The 21,907-nt window shown below is 35.9% G+C and overlaps 2 protein-coding genes across 2 annotated transcripts; both read left to right on the top strand.

Moving 5' to 3' along the window:
- Positions 1 to 3,186: 3,186 nt before the first annotated feature.
- LOC308646072 (olfactory receptor 11H6-like) lies at positions 3,187 to 4,131 on the top strand (the record flags this gene model as incomplete). Its single annotated transcript, XM_081288609.1, has 1 exon — positions 3,187 to 4,131. The coding sequence occupies one exon, from the start codon at positions 3,187 to 3,189 to the stop codon at positions 4,129 to 4,131; it is 945 nt and encodes a 314-aa protein (XP_081144735.1).
- A 12,921-nt stretch (positions 4,132 to 17,052) lies between these two features.
- LOC308648241 (olfactory receptor 11G2-like) lies at positions 17,053 to 18,006 on the top strand (the record flags this gene model as incomplete). Its single annotated transcript, XM_081292898.1, has 1 exon — positions 17,053 to 18,006. Exon 1 carries the CDS (start codon positions 17,065 to 17,067, stop codon positions 18,004 to 18,006), a length of 942 nt encoding a protein of 313 aa, XP_081149024.1. The 5' UTR covers positions 17,053 to 17,064.
- Positions 18,007 to 21,907: the final 3,901 nt, after the last annotated feature.

The following is a 21,907-nucleotide window of genomic DNA, read 5'->3' as shown; positions in this document are numbered from 1 at the left end:
TTCTCCGACTTATATTGTCTCATTACATAATTAGAAAAATGTTTTGAGCTCCTTTTGTCATAGGTTCAGTGATACTCAAAGACATTTGATCTTCAAGTTGAGATGGGATGCGCATGCCATGCATACACATGCACACACTCAAAAATGATGAAAATGAGGGGTCCAAAAGTTTCTGTCATCACAAACAATGCCTTACTTAACCAAAGGATGCAACTTTCAACAATCATGTCCACTTTTAAGAACAACTGCTAAAAACATTGAAATAACCTAAAGGCAAATGGGAAGATGTATTCTAGAACTTCAGCATTTCATTACATACCTCCATGATCTGTACTTTTGGATTCTTCTCACAGTGAAAGAATACGTATTTATGGGTATCATACTAGAAGTACAGAGCTGATCAAGTGAATATAATAATTTGCTAAGCAAGCTTTTAAATAAAAGAAAATTACACAAAATTTTTAAATGGCATACATCCTCTCAAATCATTTGGTCAGTAGGAAAGCGAATGAGAAATATAATGTAGTAACTCTAACATTGACAAAAGATTCCAAAAGGTTCAGAAAGACTAAAAAGATGAATAATATTAAATGTGAAAGAACAGGAATCATTGCTTTAGTGTTTGCACCATCTTAACACCTACCTGTGAATAGAAGAAAATAAATGTGCACACTAAGAATAGCATGAAATGATGTGATTGCCACTGGAGACACTGGGTCACAGGAGCCCTTCGTGAGATCCAGGGGGAAGGGAACACTGGGGATTGACAGTCTTCTCACAGAAACCCTCATTTACAATCCACAAAGAATATATCCCTTAGGATCAGTAGATATCCACAAAAGAATATATCCCTTAGAATCAGTAGACATAAAAAAAATTAACAGAAATAATTCTTTGATTTTTAATAAATACACCAGTCCCTCTCAAAGTGATTCGTGTACCCCCCACCCTGGTTATGGTTACTGGCTTTCAAGGATGCCATGCCCTCTGCCCTGTCTGCCTTTTGCTGCAGTGAAAACAGAAGATGATGAGACAGAATCACCAATTCTTTGAGAAGATGGTTTTAGAAGAGGTACAAGTGTAAAGTAACCCTTACACAAGCCCTTTAGCTCTGCCTTCTTTTGTGTTACTGAACAAACATAATCCCAAAAGTCACATGAATTGATGGAAAGATATTCATCTTTACAAGCCAGAGGGTTGGGAAACTCAGGGAAGTGAAGGACAGGAGGATGAGGAAGAACCCTCAGAAGTAAATAACTTCTGTCTTTATTAACCACAAGTTGGACTCAGGGAGAATGAGCCCTTTAGGGAAGGGTACATTTTAGTGAAGTGGTATCTGGAAAGACTGACAAAAAAGGTTATCCGGAGCAGGTCTGAAAGCCTTCTCTTATTTCCACAATGTTTATTTTAGCAATGTTTTCTTTTTCCGAAGAGCAGGTGATCAACCTCTAGGAGGGGAGAGCAATGGGATAATGGAGCACACTGGATTGGTGAGTTCACTCCCACTTGACGTTTCTCACCAAATATTTTTTGCTGTTTTACTTTGTCCTGGTGGTTTCTGAGGTACTCAGACTTCCTGCTATAGAGGAAATGCCCACAGCTATTCTATGCCTAAGAGGATCTATACACAGGTTTTAAAAAGAGTCTTCAATTGGGGTGTGCTGTGAAAACTTCAAAGTCCCTTCCATCCTATGCAATAATCAAATTTATCCTTGAAAGGTATGACCTGATGTGATCTGGAAGGCAGCATATTTTGTAAATAAGATATTACTGAATACTCTTCACTATAAACTTCTATAGTGTCTGGGGCTGTATTCTGCACCTATATTTACCTGAATAAACATCACTCTATCATTTGCCCTTTGGCATTTAGGACCAAAAGATGACTGTCTCTCATTAATGGAAAGCATCCTGAAAATCAATCAAATAATAAGATGAAACTTCACACAAGCATATCTTAGGTGATTCTATTGACTTTGTTTTTCTCTCTCTCTCACGAAGGAAGTCAGACCATGTCCCAAACTGAGTCTCATCAGAGGAGGAGGGTCTTGTGAGGATTCTCCCTTCACTTTCCAAACAACTCCAACCTTCCAACTATAATGAGATTCAAGTGAAAGAGAGAATGAGGAAACAAGAGAGAATCCCTATCCATACAGACCTTCTGTGGCTCCCACCTTTGCCTTGGAACACAGAGGTGTCTGCTTGGGAGTATTAAGTCTATGACCCGGGGAACACTGGGGATTGACAGTCACCCATCCATAAATCAGGATAGCAAAATCTCCCAGAAATCCTGATACCCCACATAGAGATCTGAAATATCTTAAACTATAAAACAAATTCACTGTCACTTCTTCTACATATAAGTGGACTTAACAGACCAAGGTTTTACAGACAATTTATAAGGGTAAATAATGAAATTATTATGCACATGTCTGGAGAGTCAAAGGTTTCTGAGTGAACAAAGTTTGGTGAACACAGAGGTAGGATGGCACTTTTGACACTTTCTGTCTGGGTTATTGTACACACCAACATTGATAACTCTAACAGTGATGCAGAATGAAAAGTGAATTGCACAATAAGAGGTGAAATGCACTAAGATTTCATTGTGTTTTTTCTTACCTTTCTCTCTCCTCCTTTGATGCCTATCTTTTGTGTATCTCATTCTGAAGATTCATATAATTATCATTTGAGGTCTTTTATAACTCTTTCTCTGGACACAAACACATAACTTCACTATCTGTTTACACAAGTTGCATATACTATCATTAACCTTCTCCGGCAGCTCATTAAAAACTTAAAAACAGTCCCTATTTTTGACTATGAGAACATTCAGAAATGCAAATGAAACAGAGTGCAAGAATCCAGTGTCTGGGACTAGAGATGAAGGTCAGTGGCAGAGCACTTCCCTGGTGTGCACATGGCCATGAATTCATCCTCAGCACTGCAAATAATAATAATAATAACAACAACAACAACAATAAAAGGAAATAAAAGAAAAACCAAAGTCTGATCATTAAAACATTCTCACAAAGTATGACATCCCCAGCAGTGCAGTCAGCAGTATTGTCTTCAGTGGTTTTCTTAATAGAATAATAGAATCTAAGGAACTCATGACTCTGAAAAGAAAGGGAAACATCCCAGAGGATATGTGACATTGTCGTTTTTCTTCTCTGCCCTTAGGAAGCCATGAATGCATCAGGAGCCAATATGGTGACTGAATTCATACTTTTAAGTTTTTCCTGCTCCAGAGAGTTCCAGGTCCTCCTCTTCATGCTGTTCTTTGTGTCCTACATACTGACACTGTTGGGAAATGGGGCCATCATCTGTGCAGTGAAGCTGGACCCAAAACTCCACACCCCAATGTACCTCCTGCTGGCCAACTTCTCCTTCCTGGAAATCTGTTACATCAACACCACTGTCCCAAATATGTTAGGAAACTTCCTGTCCGAGACAAAAACCATCTCTTTCACAGCCTGCTTCCTGCAGTTCTACTTCTTCTTCTCCTTGGGCACCAATGAGACCTTCCTATTGCCCCTTATGGCGTTTGACCGATACTTGGCCATCTGTCGGCCTCTCCACTATCCCACCATCATGAGCAGTCGTCTCTGCACAATCTTGGTGGTCCTCTGCTGGGTGACTGCCTTCCTCTGCTATCCAGTGCCTATCTATTTTATCACTCAACTCCCCTTTTGTGGCCCCAATACCATTGACCACTTTGTCTGTGACCCTGGTCCTCTTCTGGCCCTATCCTGTATTCCTGCACCTGGAATTGAACTTTCCTGTTCCTTATTGAGTTCAATCATTATCTTCTTCACCCTTTTCTTCATCCTTGCCTCCTACACCCTGGTCCTCAGAGCAGTATTTCATTTGCCCTCAGCTGCTGGAAGGCGCAAGGCTTTCTCCACCTGTGGTTCTCACCTAGTTGTGGTGTCTCTCTTCTATGCAACACTGATGGTGATGTACATCAGCCCAAACTCTGGGAATCCAGCTGGGACACAGAAAGTTGTAACCTTGATCTACTCCTCAGTGACCCCACTTGTAAACCCACTCATCTACAGTCTCCGGAACAAAGACATGAAGGCAGCCTTGAGAAAAATTAAGATACTCACTAAAATTAGTCAAAATTCATGAGCACTCGTAAGTGGATCATGTTTTCTCCCCCCATTGATTCCTCCCATTTCCATCTATAGGTGACAACTGTGGCTTTATTAATTTGCATTTAGAAACACAGCCTCAAATTCTTCCATTTCTGACATTCAAGTCATGGACAAGAACATGATAATTAAAGTACGCATAGCATTTAAATCAAGATTTGGTGGAAGATAATTTGAATTAAATGAATTCAATTCCTCTGTTTTTCATATTTTTATTAGTCCATTGCAGTTGGACGTATTGGTGGTATTGTTTCATGTTCATAAATGTGCACAATATAACAATGTACTTTAATCAATATCATTCCCCCTCTTTCCCTCCACTTCTCTCTCCTCCTTGTCCCTTTCTTCTACTGTACTGATGTCCCTTTGATTTTAATGAGATCAGCCACACGCACTTTTATCTTCCTATTTCTCTCTATCTTACACATAGGAAAAACAACATAGAACCCTTGACTTTCTAAGTTCAGTTTATTTTGCTCAACATGTTTTCAATTTCATCTATTTTCCTACACATGAAATAATTTTATTTTTCTTTATGTTTGAATAAAATTCCTTTGTGTACCTATGCCACATTTTCTTTTCATGGATCCATTGATGGACACCTAAACTGGTTCCATAGTTTGACTATTGTGAATTATGCTGCTATGAATATCAGTACACATATATTGCTATCATATGATGACTTTAATTCTTTAGCACAAAAACCAAGAAGCAGTATAGCTGGATCATATGGTAGTTCCATTCCCCATCTTTGGAGGAACCTCCACATTGATTTCCATGGGGTTTGAACTGATTTGTAATCCTACCAACAGTGTAAAGGTGTTTCTTTTTCTCCACATCGTCTCCCGCATTTATTATTGTTTGTATTCTTGATGGATGCCCTTCTGATTGATGTGAGATAAAATCTCAGTGTAGTTTTTCTTTGTATTTCCCTAAATGCTAATTGTGTTGAATAGTTTATATATATATATATATATATATATATGCCGCAGTCTTGGCTGGGCACAGAATCACGAGCCACCACACAGCTTTGTAGATTCAAACAGCAATTCTTTATTCCCGAACTCACACCGGCCTCCACACACGTTCTGGGGCAATCCCCGTTCTCCTGCCACCCAATTCACCTACTCCACGAGGCTTATTTCCCAAAAATGCTCTCTGAATCTCACGAGAGTTCAACAGGAGCTTAGGCAGCAGGAACGCCCTAATTCCAGCAGCAATAATCCTCAACATCGAACTTCCCTAAAATCCAAGGTCTTAAACTGGGAACGCCTTGTCTTAAACCGGGAACGCCCTAAACCCAAGGATTGGGATACTTCCTCAAACTGCAGGATACACCCTAATCCTGGATCCACCCTCGTCCTTGGGCAGGGTCACCTAACATGCAATGTCAACAGCGAAATTAACATGGGGTACGCTGGCAAGGAAATTTCCTACTTGGTAATGGCCCTCAGCATATATATATTTGTTGACCATTTGCATTTCTTCTTTTTTATAAGAGACAGTGAGTTTTATTATATTTCTTCTTGTGAGAAGAGTCTATTTAGTTCTTCTGCCCAATTATTAACTTTATTATTTGTTTTTTGGGTGTTAATTATTTTAAGTTCTTTATATAGTCTAAATTTAATCTTCTCTCAGAAGAGTACCATGCACAGATTTTATCCCATTCTGTAGGTTCTTTCTTCACTTTCTTCATTGTTTCCATTGCTGTTCAGAAGTTTTTTAATTTGATGCCACACCATTTATGACCCCTTGACATTATTTCCTGAGCAGTAGGAAATTGAGAAAGTCAATGCCTGTGCCTATGTTGGAATGTTCACTCTACATTTTCTTGTAGAAGTTGCACAGTTTCTGGTCTAATTTCAAGATCTTTGATCCATTTGGAGTTGATTTTGTCTAGGGTGACAGATAAGGATCTAGTCTCATTCTTCTACATATGGATAACCAGTTTTCCTAGGACCATTTGTTAAAATTGCTATCTTTTATCCAATATGTTTTTGGCAGCTTTGTAAAGGATCAGATGACTGTGTTTGTGCAGATTTGTCTCTCTGTCTTCTGTTATGTTCTGTGTATCTGTTTTATGCCACTATCATGCAGTTTTTGTTACTCTAGTTCTGTAGTATCATTTCAAGTCAGGTATTATAATGCCTCCAACATTGTTATCTCAGCTTAGAATTGTTTTGGTTATCCTGGTTCTTTTTGTTCCTCTTGATGAATTTCAGGACTGTTTTTCCTAGTTCTGGGAAGAATGCCACGAGTGTTTTTCATACTTTTTATTTGTTCTTTTTAGTTATACATGACAGTAAAATGTATTTTGACATGTCAAACATACATGGAGTATAATTTCCCACTTTTGTGGTTGTACATGATGTGGAGTTCCACCAGTCATGTATTCATATGTGAACATAGGAAAGTTATATCCAATTCATTCTATTGTCTTTCCTATTCCCATCCACCCTCCCTTCCCTTCTTTTCCCTTTTCTCATCCAAAGAACTTTTTTCTTTGCTCTCCTCCATCCCCAGCTTATTGTGAGTTAGCATCCGCATATCAGAGAGAACACTTGGCCTTTGGTTATTTAGGATTGGCTTACTTCATTTAGCATGATAGTCTCCAGTTTCATCTGTTTTCCAACAAATTCCATAATTTTATTCTTCTTTATTTCTGAGTAATATTCCATTGTGCATATGTACAACATTTTCTTTATCCATTCATCTATTGAAAGGCACTTAAGTTGGTTCCATAGCTTAGCTGTTGTGAATTGAACTGCTATGAACATTGATGTGATCACCTCACTGTAGTGTACTGATTTTAAGCCTTTTGAGTATATGCTAAGGAGTGGAATAACTGGATCAAGTGGTGGTTCCATTCCAAGTTTTCTGAGAAGTCTCCATACTACTTTCCAGAAAAGTTGCACCAATTTGCAGTCCCACCAGGAAAGTATGAGTGTATCTTTTCCCCACATTTATTGTTACTGTTATTCGTGATATTTGCCATTCTGACTGGAGTGAAATGGAATCTCAGTGTAGTTTTAATTTGCATTTCTATAATGCTAGAGATGCTGAACATTTTTTTCATTTATTTGATGACCATTCATATTTCTTCTTCTATGAGGTGTCTGTTCAGTTCCTTTACCCATTTATTGATTGGGTTATTTGGTTTTTGGTGATAAGTGTTTTGAGTCCTTTATATATTCTGGAGATTAATGCTCTATCTGAGGTGCAGGTAGCAAAGATTTTTCTCCCATTCTGTAGGCTCTCTCTTCACATTTTTGATTGTTTCCTTTTCTGTGAAGAAGCTTTGTAGTTTGATACAAATCCCAATTATTGATTCTTGATTTTCCTTCTATGATTCTTGTTGATAAACTTGGTTCCTAAGCCAACATGATGGAGACTTGGGCCTATCTTTTCTTCTAGTAGGTTCATGGTCTCTGATCTAATACCTGGGTCCTTGATTCACTTTGAGTTGAGTTTTTTTCATGGTGAAATAGGGGTTTAATTTCATTTTGCTACATATGGATTTCCAGTTTTCTCAGCACCATTTGTTGAAGAGGTTTTCTTTTCTCTGATGTGTGTTTATGGCTCCTTTGTCTATGAGTTAACTGTATTTACGTGTGTTTGTACCTGTGTCTTCTATTCTGTTCCATTAGTCTTCATGTCTGTTTTGATACCAATTCCATGCTGTTTTTGTTACTACAGCTCTGTAGTGTATTTTAAGGTCTGGTGTTGTGATGCCCCCTGCTTGACTTTTATCACTAAGGATTGCTTTGGCTATTCTGGGCCTCTTATTTTTCCAAATGAATTTCATGATCACTTTTTCTATTTATATAAAGAACATCATTGGAATTTTTAATTTTTATTTGTTTTTTTAATGATAGATGACAGTAGAATATATTTTGACATATCAAACATAAATGGAATATAACTTTCCATTTTTGTGGTTGTACATGATGTGGAGTTACACTGGTCAAGCATTCATATATGAAAATACAAAGATTATGTCCAATTCATTCTAGTGTCTTGCCTATTTCCATCCCCATTCTCTTCTCTTCATTTCCCTTTTATATCATGTGAACATTAATAGGAATTGCATTAAATCTGTAAAGCACTTTTGGTAGTATGGCCACTTTGGCAACATTAATTCTGCCTATACAAGAACATGGGAGAACTTTCCATCTTCTTTCTTTAGTGTTCTGTAGTTTTCATTATAGAGGCCTTTTACCCTTTTGTTAGATTGATTTGGCAATTTTTGTTTTGAGGCTATTGTGAATGAGATAGTTTTCTTAATTTCTCTTTAAATTGATTTGTTATTGGTAAATAGGAATGTAATTGATTTGTGAGTGATAATTTTATATCCTGCTAATTTGCTGAGTTTGTTTATGAGTTCTTGAAGTTTTCTGATGAAGTTTTTTGAGTCTTCTAAAAATAAAATCATGTCTTCAGCAAATAGGGATAGTTTGAGCTCTTCTTTTTCTATTCATATCCCTTTAATTTCTTTCTTTTGTCTAATTGCTCTAGCTAGAGTTTCAAAGACTATATTGAATACAAGAGGTGAAAGAGGGCATTCTTGTCTTGTTCCAGTTTTTAGAGGGAATGCTTTCAACTTTTCTCTATTTAGAATGATATTGGCCTTGGGTTTAACATATATACCTTTTACAATGCTGAGATATGTTCTACTATCCCTAGTTTTTCTGACATTTTAAACAGGAATTGATGATATATTTTGTGTGACCATCTTTTAAAATTTATTTTAAAATAATTATACATATTTAATGGGTACCATGTAAAGCTCCAATCTATGTATATATTGTGTAATGTTGAAATCAGATTAACAATATTTATCTCCACAGATACTTAACATTTTACAATGAAAATGTTCAAAATTCTTTCTTTTAGCTTTTTGAAATGTCCAGATATCCTCATTATCTCTAGTGACCCTACTATACAATGAGGCACCAGAACTTCCTGCTTCTAACTGTAACTCAGTAACCTTTAATCAACCTTCCTCATTTATCTCACCTTATTCTCCACTGCCCATGATACCCACCATTCTATTCTCAATGTCTATGAAAGCAACATTTTTACATTTCCATATTAGTGAGGTCAAGTGGTCCTTGTCTTTCCAGGCCTGAATCATTCCACTTAACATAACAATCTCCAGTTCCGTCTATACTCTTACAAATAACAAGGCTTCTTTTCTATGGCCAAATAGTATTCTATTATATCTATATACCACATTTTATTTATTTATTCATCAAATGAGAGATATTTAGGTCATTTTTATTTCTTGGCTATTGTGAATCATGATGCATATTTATTTCACTTCCTTTGAATATACAACCAAGAGGTGGATTGCAGCATCATAGGATACTTCTGTTTTTAAGTTTTTGAAGACCCTCCATACTATTTCCATAATGGTTTTTCTAATTTACATCCCCACCAACAGTGTGCAAGGGTATGAATTTCCTGTAAAGCAAAGTGAGAAATGTGAAAACTTTATCTTTTAAATGATATTTGTTAATTGTAATTTTAAAAAAATAGGTCCTTTGGGGTAAGTTAAAGTTTTACTGACTCCTAGATTTACAAAAATGTATTTCATATCAAATGATACAGAGAAAGAAAGAGATATAGTCAGAGATAGTCCTAAAAAAATATATGTATATATACTATAATCCCAGTTTCTCAGGAGGCTGAGGCAGGAAGATCATGAGTTCAAAGCCAGCCTCGGGAAAAGTAAACTCAATGAGACCCTGTCTGTAAATAAAATACAAAATAGAGCAGGAGATGTGGTTCAGCGGTCGAGTGCCCCTGAGTTCAATCCTCAATACCCCAAAAATAAATCCATATATAATATATAGAGAGGTTATATAGAGAGAAGTTATGTGAGAGAAAGAGAGAGAGAGGGAAAGAAAGCTACTTCTTATAGCATCTGCCGTAATAAAATTCAAAGTGATTGTGTAGAACTACAATTCAACACACAGTTGATTTAACAATTATGGTCCAAATATGAACTTTCTGATGGCTTTCTTTTACCAAGAATTATAACCCAAAATATTTTAAGAATAAAATGCAAACTATTTGCATGTTTACTCAACTCAAAAGTTAAAAGTTCCTTATGTATGGATACCAAGTTCTCTTCCATCAAAGAACTTTACTTTAAAGGAACATTCACAAGAACAGAAGCAACTATTAATATCATAATGTTGCCTCAGTAAGTCTGCTAGATTATTTCTCCACTGGATTTTAACCTAGAGAATCTCCCATACCTGATTTCCATAGTGTGCAATATGTGTGTGTGTGTGTGTGTGTGTGTGTGTGTGTGTGTGTGTATATACACATATACATACATATACATACATCTATACACATACATAGTTTTAGGTATATAAAAATATTGTTCAGCCCTTCAAAAGAAGATTATCTTGCCGTTTGCAACAGCTTGTTGAACGTGGAGGACATTATGTAAGTGAAATAAACCACACAGAGAGATAAAAATACTGCCTCTTGTATATGTGGCTTCTGAAATGGATGGAATACATAAACAGTAGAACAATGATTGCCAGAGGTGATGGACATGCAGTGATGGGCACATATGGGACAAAGTGTACCCATTGCAGTTATGAAGGATGAATAAGTCCAGAGATTCATGAACAGCACGAGGGCTAGTTAATAACATTTTATCATCTGATGGAAATTTTCTAAGAGAATAGATTTTAAGTATTCTGGCCACACATATACACACACAAAAAGTAACTATGTGAGATGATGAATGTGTTCCTTGGCTTGAGTGTAGTTATAATTTAACTCTGTATGTGTACTTAAAAACAAGTTGCACAACTCGAATATATACAAGAGAAAAAAAAGACAACAACCTAATTTAAAATGGGCAAAAGATTCAAAGAGACATTCAATGGAAAATGAACAGAAAATAATTAAATAAATACATGTTCAATATCATTAGCCATTAAGGAAATATAGGCTAGAACCACAATGAGACTAAAATTAAAAGTACTGACCACTTAAGAGTGGGTGGTGATATAAAGGAATTGGAGTTCATATACACTGCTACTGGGAATTTCAAAGCGTTCAACAACTTTGGGAAACAGTTTGGAAGTTCCTTTAAAAATAAGCATGCATCTACCACTTTGACTAGTTACCCAAGTCAAAGAAAAAAAATGCCATACAAAGATTTGTACACAAAAGTTGCTAGTAGGCTTATTTATAATAACCAAATACTGGAAATAATTTAAACATCCATCAGATCCCTTGACAGAGGTTATATCCTGTGAGATTGTTTATGATCAACAAGAGAATAGCACAGCCTCACTGTGAGTGTCAGACCAGCCGGAACAGTTCTAAGGCCTCTCTGTGAATATGGCTCAGGTATGGGTATCTGGGGATGCTTTTCCCCTCAGGTAAGATTTAAGGTGTAAGATTTTCATTGGCCACACAGTAGGCACACTTAAGGGAATTATAGCTAGTATTATTTCTTGGTTGGTTAATTAATCTATCAATTTATTTATTGATATTTCATTCCACCTGTGAGAAATTTGAAGCAAGCAAAATGTATTATATTTTAACATTCATAGGATAAACAAAAATAAAACATAAAAATTAATGCCTGCCCCATGGGAAGAAAATAACAAGCACAGAGTATCTCTCAACACTCTTCTCCTTTGAGAACCAATAAATGTTTCCTTAAGGATCAGGAGAAACAAACTGACTCACTGCCTTACTGGCTCTGCTTATTAACACTCCACTCTTAGTTTAACAAAATTAAGGATACATATCACAATTGCCACCTTATCTCTCCTCGTGGTTATGGCTAAAAAGACCATAGTTGCTCTCAAAGAAAATAAAAAGAAAACGTCTGAGAAGCTTCATTTTGGGAGTTCCTCTACTCATACAGGTAATAACATGATATAGTGTTTAGAAGAGTATATTATATAATTGCAGAATGTAGTAGTCTTAACCCACAGTTCTCTTTGAATTTACTGTGGTCATATACAGACAACCAATATTTCTTAAACCCTTCTTTTATCTTTTTTGGGCAATACTGAAAATTAAACCCAGGAATGTGCTATATATGAGCTACATCCCAGCCCCGTTTTTATTTTATTTTTGATACAGGTTGTCACTAAGTTGCCCAGGTTGGCCTTGAAAATACCATCCTTCTGCCTCAGTTCTCCCAGTAGCTGAGATTACAGTCATGCACCAATTAGCCTGGCTTCTTAAAACTTACTGGTCAGACACTGGTCAAGGTACTTTCACACTCATTTTCTCTTTCAGAATCATTATGATAGAACTTTTTAAAAAGCACAATTCTTCCCTCTTTTATTGGTGCATTGAAATTCTACATTATTTTGGAATTCATCATGCCATATTTGCACACACACACATAATTTGATCAATCTCATTTCCTACTACCTTCCCTGTCCCTCCTCTCCTCCCTCCCCTTAATCTGATTGCTCTGCTCTACTGTTCTCCCTTCTATTCACATTATTGTATTATTATTTTAATTGTTGCATTACAATTTTATATGTATATGTATGTGTGTGTGTGTGTGTGGATTCATTGTGATATATTTGTACATGGACATAATTATGTCTATTTTATATCTAAAGATATTAAGCATTAAAATCTGATGACTGGTAAAGAAAGCTCTTGACATAAATTCAGGGATTTTCTATTAGACACAGCTGTTCATCATTTGTCCCAATCTAGACAAAGGTCCTTGCTTTTTTAAGATATTTTCTAGAAACTGATTACCCATTACCCAAAGTCACAATGTGCTCATCCCCTAGCTGAATTTGTGCAAACTGCTATTGGAGAGGTCTGCATTGCCATGAGTCTTCTTAGGACTGACTTTGTAGGGGGGCCCAGAGAGTCAGGTATCAAGACTTTCACTGTACTGAACCTTGAGGGAAAATTATAATATTAAAGATATGCCTTCCTTGCACACTATGTACGACACAACCTGAATCAGGCATAGCCTGTTTTAACTTTTAGGGGGATGACTAAGAAGTAAATGAACCACCCCCCCCCAAAAGGCAATTGTCATTGTTAGTCAAAAATCCATTGGGCTGGGGATGTGGCTCAAGCGGTAGCGCACTCGCCTGGCGTGCGTGCGACCCGGGGTTCGATCCTCAGCACCACATACCAACAAAGATGTTGTGTCCGCCGAGAACTAAAAAATAAATATTAAAAATTCTCTCTCTCTCTCTCCCCTCTCTCACTCTCTCTTTAAAAAAAAAAAAAAAATCCATGCAGCCTGAAAGCAATGTTGTACCTGTGTTCACAGAACCCTCTGCAGCTGATGCACAGTGAATCAGCTGGACTTTTTTTGTTTTGTCTTTTTCTGCTTTGATTTTCTGCAGTGCTGGGACTGGAGCCCTGGTCGACTCACATGCTAGGCAAGTGCTCTACCACTAAGCTATATCCTCAGCATAGGCTTTTTTGTTTTAGGATGGTTTGGTTTTCTTCACAGCTCCATCTCTGACTTGTGGTAGGTACACATCACAGTTTCTTCTGCACAGAGAGGGTAAGTAATAAAAGGTGAGGAGAAATGGCTAACTATGTCAGGTTGAGCATAAAATGATATTGGCCCACCCAGAATGGTTTACACATCTTCCCTGTTCTCTACACAGTTGTGCAAGACTTTCTGGCATGGAATTACTCTGAGAGAGTTCATAGAGTGATAATCTGAATTTGAGAGAAGGCAGTGGTAAAAAAGAGAAGTGCAGAATTTGTATTTTAGCAACAGAAACAGCAAGTCTCACTCATGAATCACATGTGAGGAACAAGAAAAAAATAAATAATAAAATAGGACCTACTGAGGCTGAAATATAGCTAATGATAGAGTGCTTGCCTAGCATGTGCTAGACCCTAAGCTCAAGCCACAGTATTGCAAAAATAAAGAAATTTTAAAAATAGACTAAACCATGGGGGTAAAGTTCTTGAATATTAACAGAACCATTCAGTGCTGAAAATAGAAAAGTTAATATCTCAAAGTACTACCATTTAGAAACATCCTGAAAATCACCTTGATTAAAATGCTCAATCATAATTAATAATTTTTATTTGCAAAGATCTGACTTTGCCCTTAGCTTGTACCAAACCTATAGATCTAAAACAGGATTCTTTTTAACTTTGTGTAACTTAAAATCCATAAGTCAACTTCATCTGTTATAGTAAATCTTCCCTTGAATCACTCTTTCCATTGGTTAGCAGTTAAAGGACTCTCGTGGCTCCAACATTCATTAACAACCTCATTCAAAAAGAAGACTTTTGGTTAAATGGTTGCTTAAAACTTGTCTTCTTCTTAATATTTTCATTCTAAATGAGAATAATATAATGCAAAAACTTATTAGGTATGTTTACATCTGATGTAAATTCACCTTCAAAAGAAATGAATATTTGAAATCTCAAAACCTAATCTCAGTTCTAGTCATATATCCTTAAAATCAGAGCCAAAGAGGACTTAGAAAATATAAGTTTTTAGTACATGGGGCAGGGCCTGCTCTTTCCACAAAAGGCCTGAGGGAACATAAATTAAAACATGAACCAGAAGCATCTTGGAAAATTTTATTGGATACATAATTCCACCTGTAATGGAAGTCAGATAAAAGCTAGAACTATATCTAGATAGGAAAGGAACACTTTTTCAAACATGCTATAAGTTTCAAAATATTAATCAGTTTTCTAGTCCCCTTTCAAATAGCAATACACTGTAATCAACAGACTTTCCTATCACCACCTGCCATTTATCCAGGGAAGTCTTACTGTTTTTCAATATTCTAAGTAGATTATTGTTAGACTCCTTGGATAACTATGCAAACTTTCAAGATAATTTATGCTTGACTGGCTGATTATAGATGCTGTATTCCAGAAAATGAATATATACTTTTCATGTTTATTCTACATGTCTTATTTACAAAGGATTATAATTGCCAAGAACAAGAACTGAGTACAGGATGACTTAAAAGGGTTGTTGTTTTTTTAACTTAGAAAAATACAGTTATTATGCAAAAGTATATTCGTCCTAGTTATTCTGCCTTGGGTACTCCTAAGCTGTGCTTGGGAGGAGACAAAGAAAGAAAAGAATATTTTCTCTTCCTTTAAAGTTTAAATTTTCCTTAAAATTAAATGAATAATGACAGGTTACACATTTGGTATAAATGGGATAAGAAACAATGGACTCTGTAGACTTACATTTCCAACCCAGAAAATTAAAAAATTTGTTTCAACAAGAACCAATGAAAGCTGATTCTGTCCCTCGCCTACATCTAACATCAAGAAGAGAAAAGACAGGAAGCTACTTCCCAAAATTAATTTGAATGTTTTACTCCTGAAATTGGTAGACTGCAAATAGCATGAATCGACAAGCTAATTAACTATCAGAAAGAAACAAATGATTACAAATAGTCCCAAGGGTCCCCTCTTCCATAGCCACAAATTCTTGAGTCAGCTTTGCCCCAAATAGACATATCTCTTTGGGAATTGAGGGAGTGCATTCATTCATTCATTTTATAAATATTTATTGGAAATTCTCTAGGTGCAAAGCATTTGGTTAACTCCCAATCACTTCTAATAAAGTAACTTCTCAAGTAAATTGACATTAAGCCCATGGCAAAGTGCTATTTAAATCTTGCTGCATAAGAAGATGTTCCTGAGTGAACCAATTTAAAGAACTCTCACTTGGTAGAGACATATAGGAAAAGAAGCAGATACAGTAAGGAAATGCCTGGTTTAAATCACAGGGCTTATCACAAGGCTCATCAAGATGGATAATGAACTTCCCAGAGTGGTTGTTAATTACAATCTGCATTCAAGCCTAAACCAGGCTTGGAAACCTTTTCTTTATCACTCCTGGGATAGTTTCTCTTGATAATGAAAAAAAAATTTTGATAAAACTGTCTCCTCAGAAAAAAAGTACTGCCAAGGAGAGAAGGGTTCGGCATGACCACCAGAAGAAAGAAAAGGAGAGAAGTTGTTAAAATGTAATCTTCGTGACATTCCCAGTCTCTGCTACATTAAAATGCTGAGGACATTGACAATCTGATCTCTCATGTACTGCCACTGAGAGTGGAGAATAGTGCAATAATCAATGGACAACTGTTTAGCTTAATCTACCAGAGTAGAGGGTACACTGTCCCTGCAGAAGTGCATTTACCTGTGAGCTAGGAGAGATGAACTAAATGGCAATAGTAACATTACTCTTAATAGCCTCAAATTGGAAATATTAACAATAACTTAAAACTTTCAACAATGGAATGGTTAAATAAGTGGTGGTCTATTCATACAACATGATAGTATACTGCAGTGAAAATGGACCTCCTGCACAAAACATGCAACAACATGAATTTCACAAACTTACCATTGAACAAAAGAAACTGCCCGAAGTCCAACAGTACAATTTCATTTGTGCAAAGTAAACAAACAGGAAAAAAAAACAAGAACATTGTTCAAGAGTGCATACATAGTTTATAAATTATACAGAAAAACAAGGAAGGAATCACCAAGAGAAAAAAAGAATGTCAAAACTGGAGCAGAGAGGCAGAGATAATGATTGGCATGGAGCATGAGGGGAGAGTCCAGGGATAAGAGATATGCTGTTTCTTGACCTCAGTGGGAGTTGCAGTGGTGTTTTCTTTATAATAACTTACTAAGGTATAGACTTATATACTATAGATGTTTCAATACATTTCATAGTAAAGAAAACTGTCTATCTACTGATACTTACTGACTTCTAGAATCATTAAACAGGACAATATTTCAAGATTACAAAAAAAGCTGGCTATTGCTGTATAAATGTTTATTGAATTTGTAAAGATGACTTAAAAATATATCTGGGTTGTAATTGTCTTTGCACTGTTTTTTAGTAATTGCAGGTGCTTTTACAGCTCACAGACACATGAAAACCTTCAGCTCTCCCAGCAATTCCACCATCATCACTGGCTTCATCCTCCTGGGCTTCCCTGGCCCCAGGGAGAGGCAGATCCTCCTCTTCGTGCTCTTCTCCACTGTCTACCTCCTGACCCTCATGGGCAATGGTTCCATCATCTGTGCCGTGCACTGGGATCAGAGACTACACACCCCCATGTACATCCTGCTGGCCAACTTCTCCTTCCTGGAGATCTGGTATGTCACCTCCACAGTCCCCAACATGTTGGCCAACTTCGTGTCTGAAACCAAGGTCATCTCCTTCTCTGGGTGCTTCCTGCAGTTCTATTTCTTCTTCTCCTTGGGCTCTGCAGAATGCTTCTTCCTGGCAGTGATGGCATTTGATCGGTACCTTGCCATCTGCAGGCCCCTACACTACCCCACTCTTATGACTGGGTGTCTATGCAACATCCTTATGGCCACCTGCTGGGTACTTGGCTTCCTCTGGTTCCTGATTCCAATCACTGTCATTTCCCAGATGTCTTTCTGTGGATCCAGAATCATTGACCATTTCCTATGTGATCCAGGTCCTCTGTTAGCCCTTACATGTTCCAGACACCCTGTAATAGAGTTGATGAGCTCCACCTTAAGCTCCCTGCTTTTATTTATCCCCTTTCTCTTCATCATGGGGTCTTATGTCCTTGTCCTCAGAGCTGTATTGAAGGTCCCATCAGCAGCTGGAAAAAGAAAGGCCTTTTCCACCTGTGGGTCTCACCTAGCTGTGGTCTCACTCTTCTATGGCTCAGTAATGGTCATGTATGTGCATCCAACATCTGAGCATGAAGCTGGGATGCAGAAGATTGTGACTCTGTTTTATTCTGTTTTTACTCCACTCATTAATCCTGTCATATATAGTCTGAGGAACACTGATATGAAGCAGGCAATGAAGAAATTACTGGGAATATATCATTAAGAGTCTGTTTAAAAGATCATGAAACAGAATTTGATTTTACCTTTTTTAAAAAAGAAAATTAAATGATATCATTCAGAACATTTTTCATATTGATTTTTTATTATTTTTACATATTTTTATCATTTGTTTTATTTATTTTTATTTTTGTTTGTTTCATTTATATATTTTTATTTTTTAAGAAAGAGAGAGGAGAGAGCGAGAGAGAATTTTTTAATATTTATTTTTCAGTTTTTGGTGGACACAACATCTTTATTTTATTTTATGTGGTGTTGAGGATCGAACCCAGCGCCCCGCGCCCGCCAGGCCAACGCGTTACTGCTTGAACCACATCCCCAGCCCTATATATTTTTAATTTTTTATCATTTTCTAGAATTTGTGGGCTACAGTTTTCTCAAATATGGTCAAATTTTACAAATGGGAAAGATATCAATTGAAAAAAATTAGTTGAACTTATTGGGGAAATAACATTAAAAACAAATCTGCCAACACAGAAAACTTCCAGTTTTGTTATTGAAAAAGCAATAAACCAGAATTCGGTATTCAGTACAGGCAACCCAATAACTGACTTGCAATGTAGAAGTTATCCCACCAAGGTCAGGCTCCTTCCCTCCCACAGAAACTGGGAAATGAAGCTGTTTTCCCTGATCATTACATGTCAAAGACACATTCCCAGGTCCTTGAGAAAGACAATCCTGGATTGTAACACTGACCAAAAGCTTGAGCTTTTAAAGATTTACACATATCTTTTTTTTAAAAGCAAATAATTTAATTACAAGTTTTCTAAAGTTAATGCTCTAAGAAAAGGGAGAAAATTTCTTCCTTTGTTTTCAAGAGAGATAATTAAGCCGCTTATATTTTTACTGCATTTGCCCTTATATGTTACATAAGACCATAACACTAAGACAAACCTAAAGTTTTCCTCTAATCTTTCAGCAACAACAAATTATCTTTACTCCTTTTGTTGAGTTTATATTTTTATCCTCTAAAATATCTAAAAAATATTCTATTTTAGGGATAAAGAGAGAAATACAAATAAAAGTGTAATAAGCATACTTCTTTTTTTCCCAAAATTGACAAAGTCAAAAAGGATGTGGGGAAAAACAACAGTCTTATACTTTGCTAGCAGAGCATAAATCGGCACAGCTTCTAGGAAGGACATTTTGCCAGTATCTATCAAAATTTAAAAGGAGTTCCCTTTGAAGTGCAATTTCACTCTTAGATATTTATCTTACAGTGCATGAACACAAGAAAATGGCATATGTTCAAGATTATTAACTACTGTTTCTAACAGAAAAACATTCTTTGGAACCATTGAATTCCCATTAATTAAGGATCAATTAGGTAATTATTATATACCCATAAAACAGAAGACCATAAAACTTTAAAATGAGGCTCTGTACATGTCTTTTAATGTGAAACTATCCTCAAGACGAATTGTTAAAAGAAAAGCAATGTGAAGGAAATCTTTATCCTAGTCCCTTTAATGAAGAAAGAGTATATAGATATGCAAGTATTTATGTTCATAAATGCATAATATGTTCTTGAAAAAAATGAAGAAGCTGAGCATGGTGGCACACACAGGTAATTCTAGCAGCTTGGGAGGCTGGGGCAGAACAATTTCAAGTTCAAAACCAGCCTCAGACCCTCTCTCAAAGTAAAAATTCCAAAACAGGCTGGGGATATGTCTCAGTAGTTGAACATCCCCTGGAGAATGGAGCTGGTGAGGAGGAGGAGGAGAAAAAGAAGAAGGAGGAGGAGTGGAGGAGAAGAAGAAGAAGAAGAAACTAGTAACAGTGATTACTTTGGGGGAAAAATCAAGTCTGGTAATAAGAACACTTTGACTATATATGCTTTGTGGTTTTTAAATTTCATATTATGTGAATTTAATTGCATTGAAACATACATTAAAATAAGATTAATGTAAGAATTTTTTTAAAAAAACTTCTAAAACTATACCATTATAAAATTAAAACCAGAAAAAAGATTTATTCATATTTGTTTGAAAAACCAGGAACAGGGCTGATTATTGATGGAAAATGAAAAACAAAAGAAATTTGGTGATGTCTTGGTGTCATCTCTCTCTCAAATTCTCTGTGTTGGGATAAAGTGGAAAATGTTTTCCTCCACTCATGACCTATAAGAGTTAGTAATCTATTAAAAATTGAAGGTGGCTTTTTTTTTTAATAATCCTCATGTTATCTTCTTCCACTTAGTCATTTTACCAAATAGACAAATTCAATGTTCTAGGAAGAGCTAGATAAACATAAATAAATCATTTATTTATTATTTATAGATGAAATTTTTAATGAATTTATAAATGAGTAATATATTATCTCCTTCCCTGTGGGGTTCATAAACCCATGGTAGATAAAGCAAGTTGCTCTACAAACAAGGAAATAACAGTTTCTGTGGGAGCAAGTAGAAGAATAGCACAAATGAAAGCCCAGCATTCTAAGGGGTGAGAAATCATGGGTAGTTATAACAATGCATATAGCTGGCCATCTCCATGTACAAATATATCACAATATACAAAACAGAAGTGTTCCCAGAATGTGTCCACATGGCAGGCATGGCTGGCATGATTCATTGTTGGCCACACCTACTGATTTATTAATGGATATCCTTAATCAAAATAAATATGGCTCTGAGATGTAATAGAATTTCCAATTCAACAAATAGATATACAGGTAGATACAAAGAGAAATGGAGAGTAATAAGAAAATATGTCATTTGGGTATCCCAATATAAAAACTGATCTTCAAAGGATATCAAAGTACAAATATTATGCTGATATTCAAAGCATTGTGCTCAGAACTTATTTTCCTTTGAGCCAGAATCACATCATTTGAACTATACCTTATATATTTAACCTGATTTTTATGGGTTCAATATATAGCTTTCTTTTTAACTCAAGGGATATACTGACACTTATTTCTATTTAAGGAAGACTTATTTAATGCAATAATTTTTTCACCCACAATAAAAACAATAGCTTGCTCTTTTCTCAGTATAAAAATCATAAATATTATTGTAATAATTCTGGAAACAGTAAAGCACAAAAATATTTGAAGTTACCTAAAATCCTGCCATTCTGAGTAATTACCATTAATATTTTAGTGAACAGTTTTCCTTGTGTTTTTTAAAACACACATTTGTGCACACACATGCATGTACACAATTTTACGTGAGTGGGATATTGTACATACTGTCCTGGTAACTCCTTTGTTTATTCCCTGCCACTCCCAACCACCATCATTTTTTCCTTCAGTCTATTTATTACTCCACTACCTTCCATCTCTGCTTGATAAGCAACATTGACAATCCAGGATGTATTTATACTTAATACTATGCTCCATGCTTCTAATTATATATAAATATTTATTATTATATATTCAGCATTTTTGTTTTTTTGTCTTTTGAAAATCAAATCATGCTACATAGACTTATCCTATCTTTCTTTTTTGCATTTAACCTCACCATAAGCAAACCCCTCAAAGGTAAGATTAAGTATGCAAAATAGTTTTGCTTTTAAAATAGGCCAGAGATGAATAACAAACAAAATCAGTGTCCTTCATCAAAGCAGGAATATAATCGTTTATGTGATCAAACTAATACTCATTCAATAAATGACACGTCCAAAGAATAGGTTTCAGAACCTTATTGAATAACCTGTCATTGAGAAACTTTAAGACTAAAGTCTTTATGAAGAATATCACCATAATGATGTGATTTATATTCTTCATATTTATTAAATGTCCAGAGGTATAATTCATATACATCACCATTGTGGTTAATATGACATGGACACCACCAGCAAACAAGACCCAAAGGTGGAAAAGGTATTTTGATGACTAGCTACTAATAGCACCTGAAGAATAACTCTTATCATCAATGCAAAAGT

This window comes from Spermophilus citellus (genome assembly GCF_964194105.1).
Source record: "Spermophilus citellus genome assembly, chromosome: 4".
Lineage (NCBI taxonomy): Eukaryota > Metazoa > Chordata > Mammalia > Rodentia > Sciuridae > Spermophilus > Spermophilus citellus.
The sequence above is the reverse complement of the archived record's forward strand: the minus strand, read 5'-3'. Positions and strand labels throughout refer to the sequence as shown.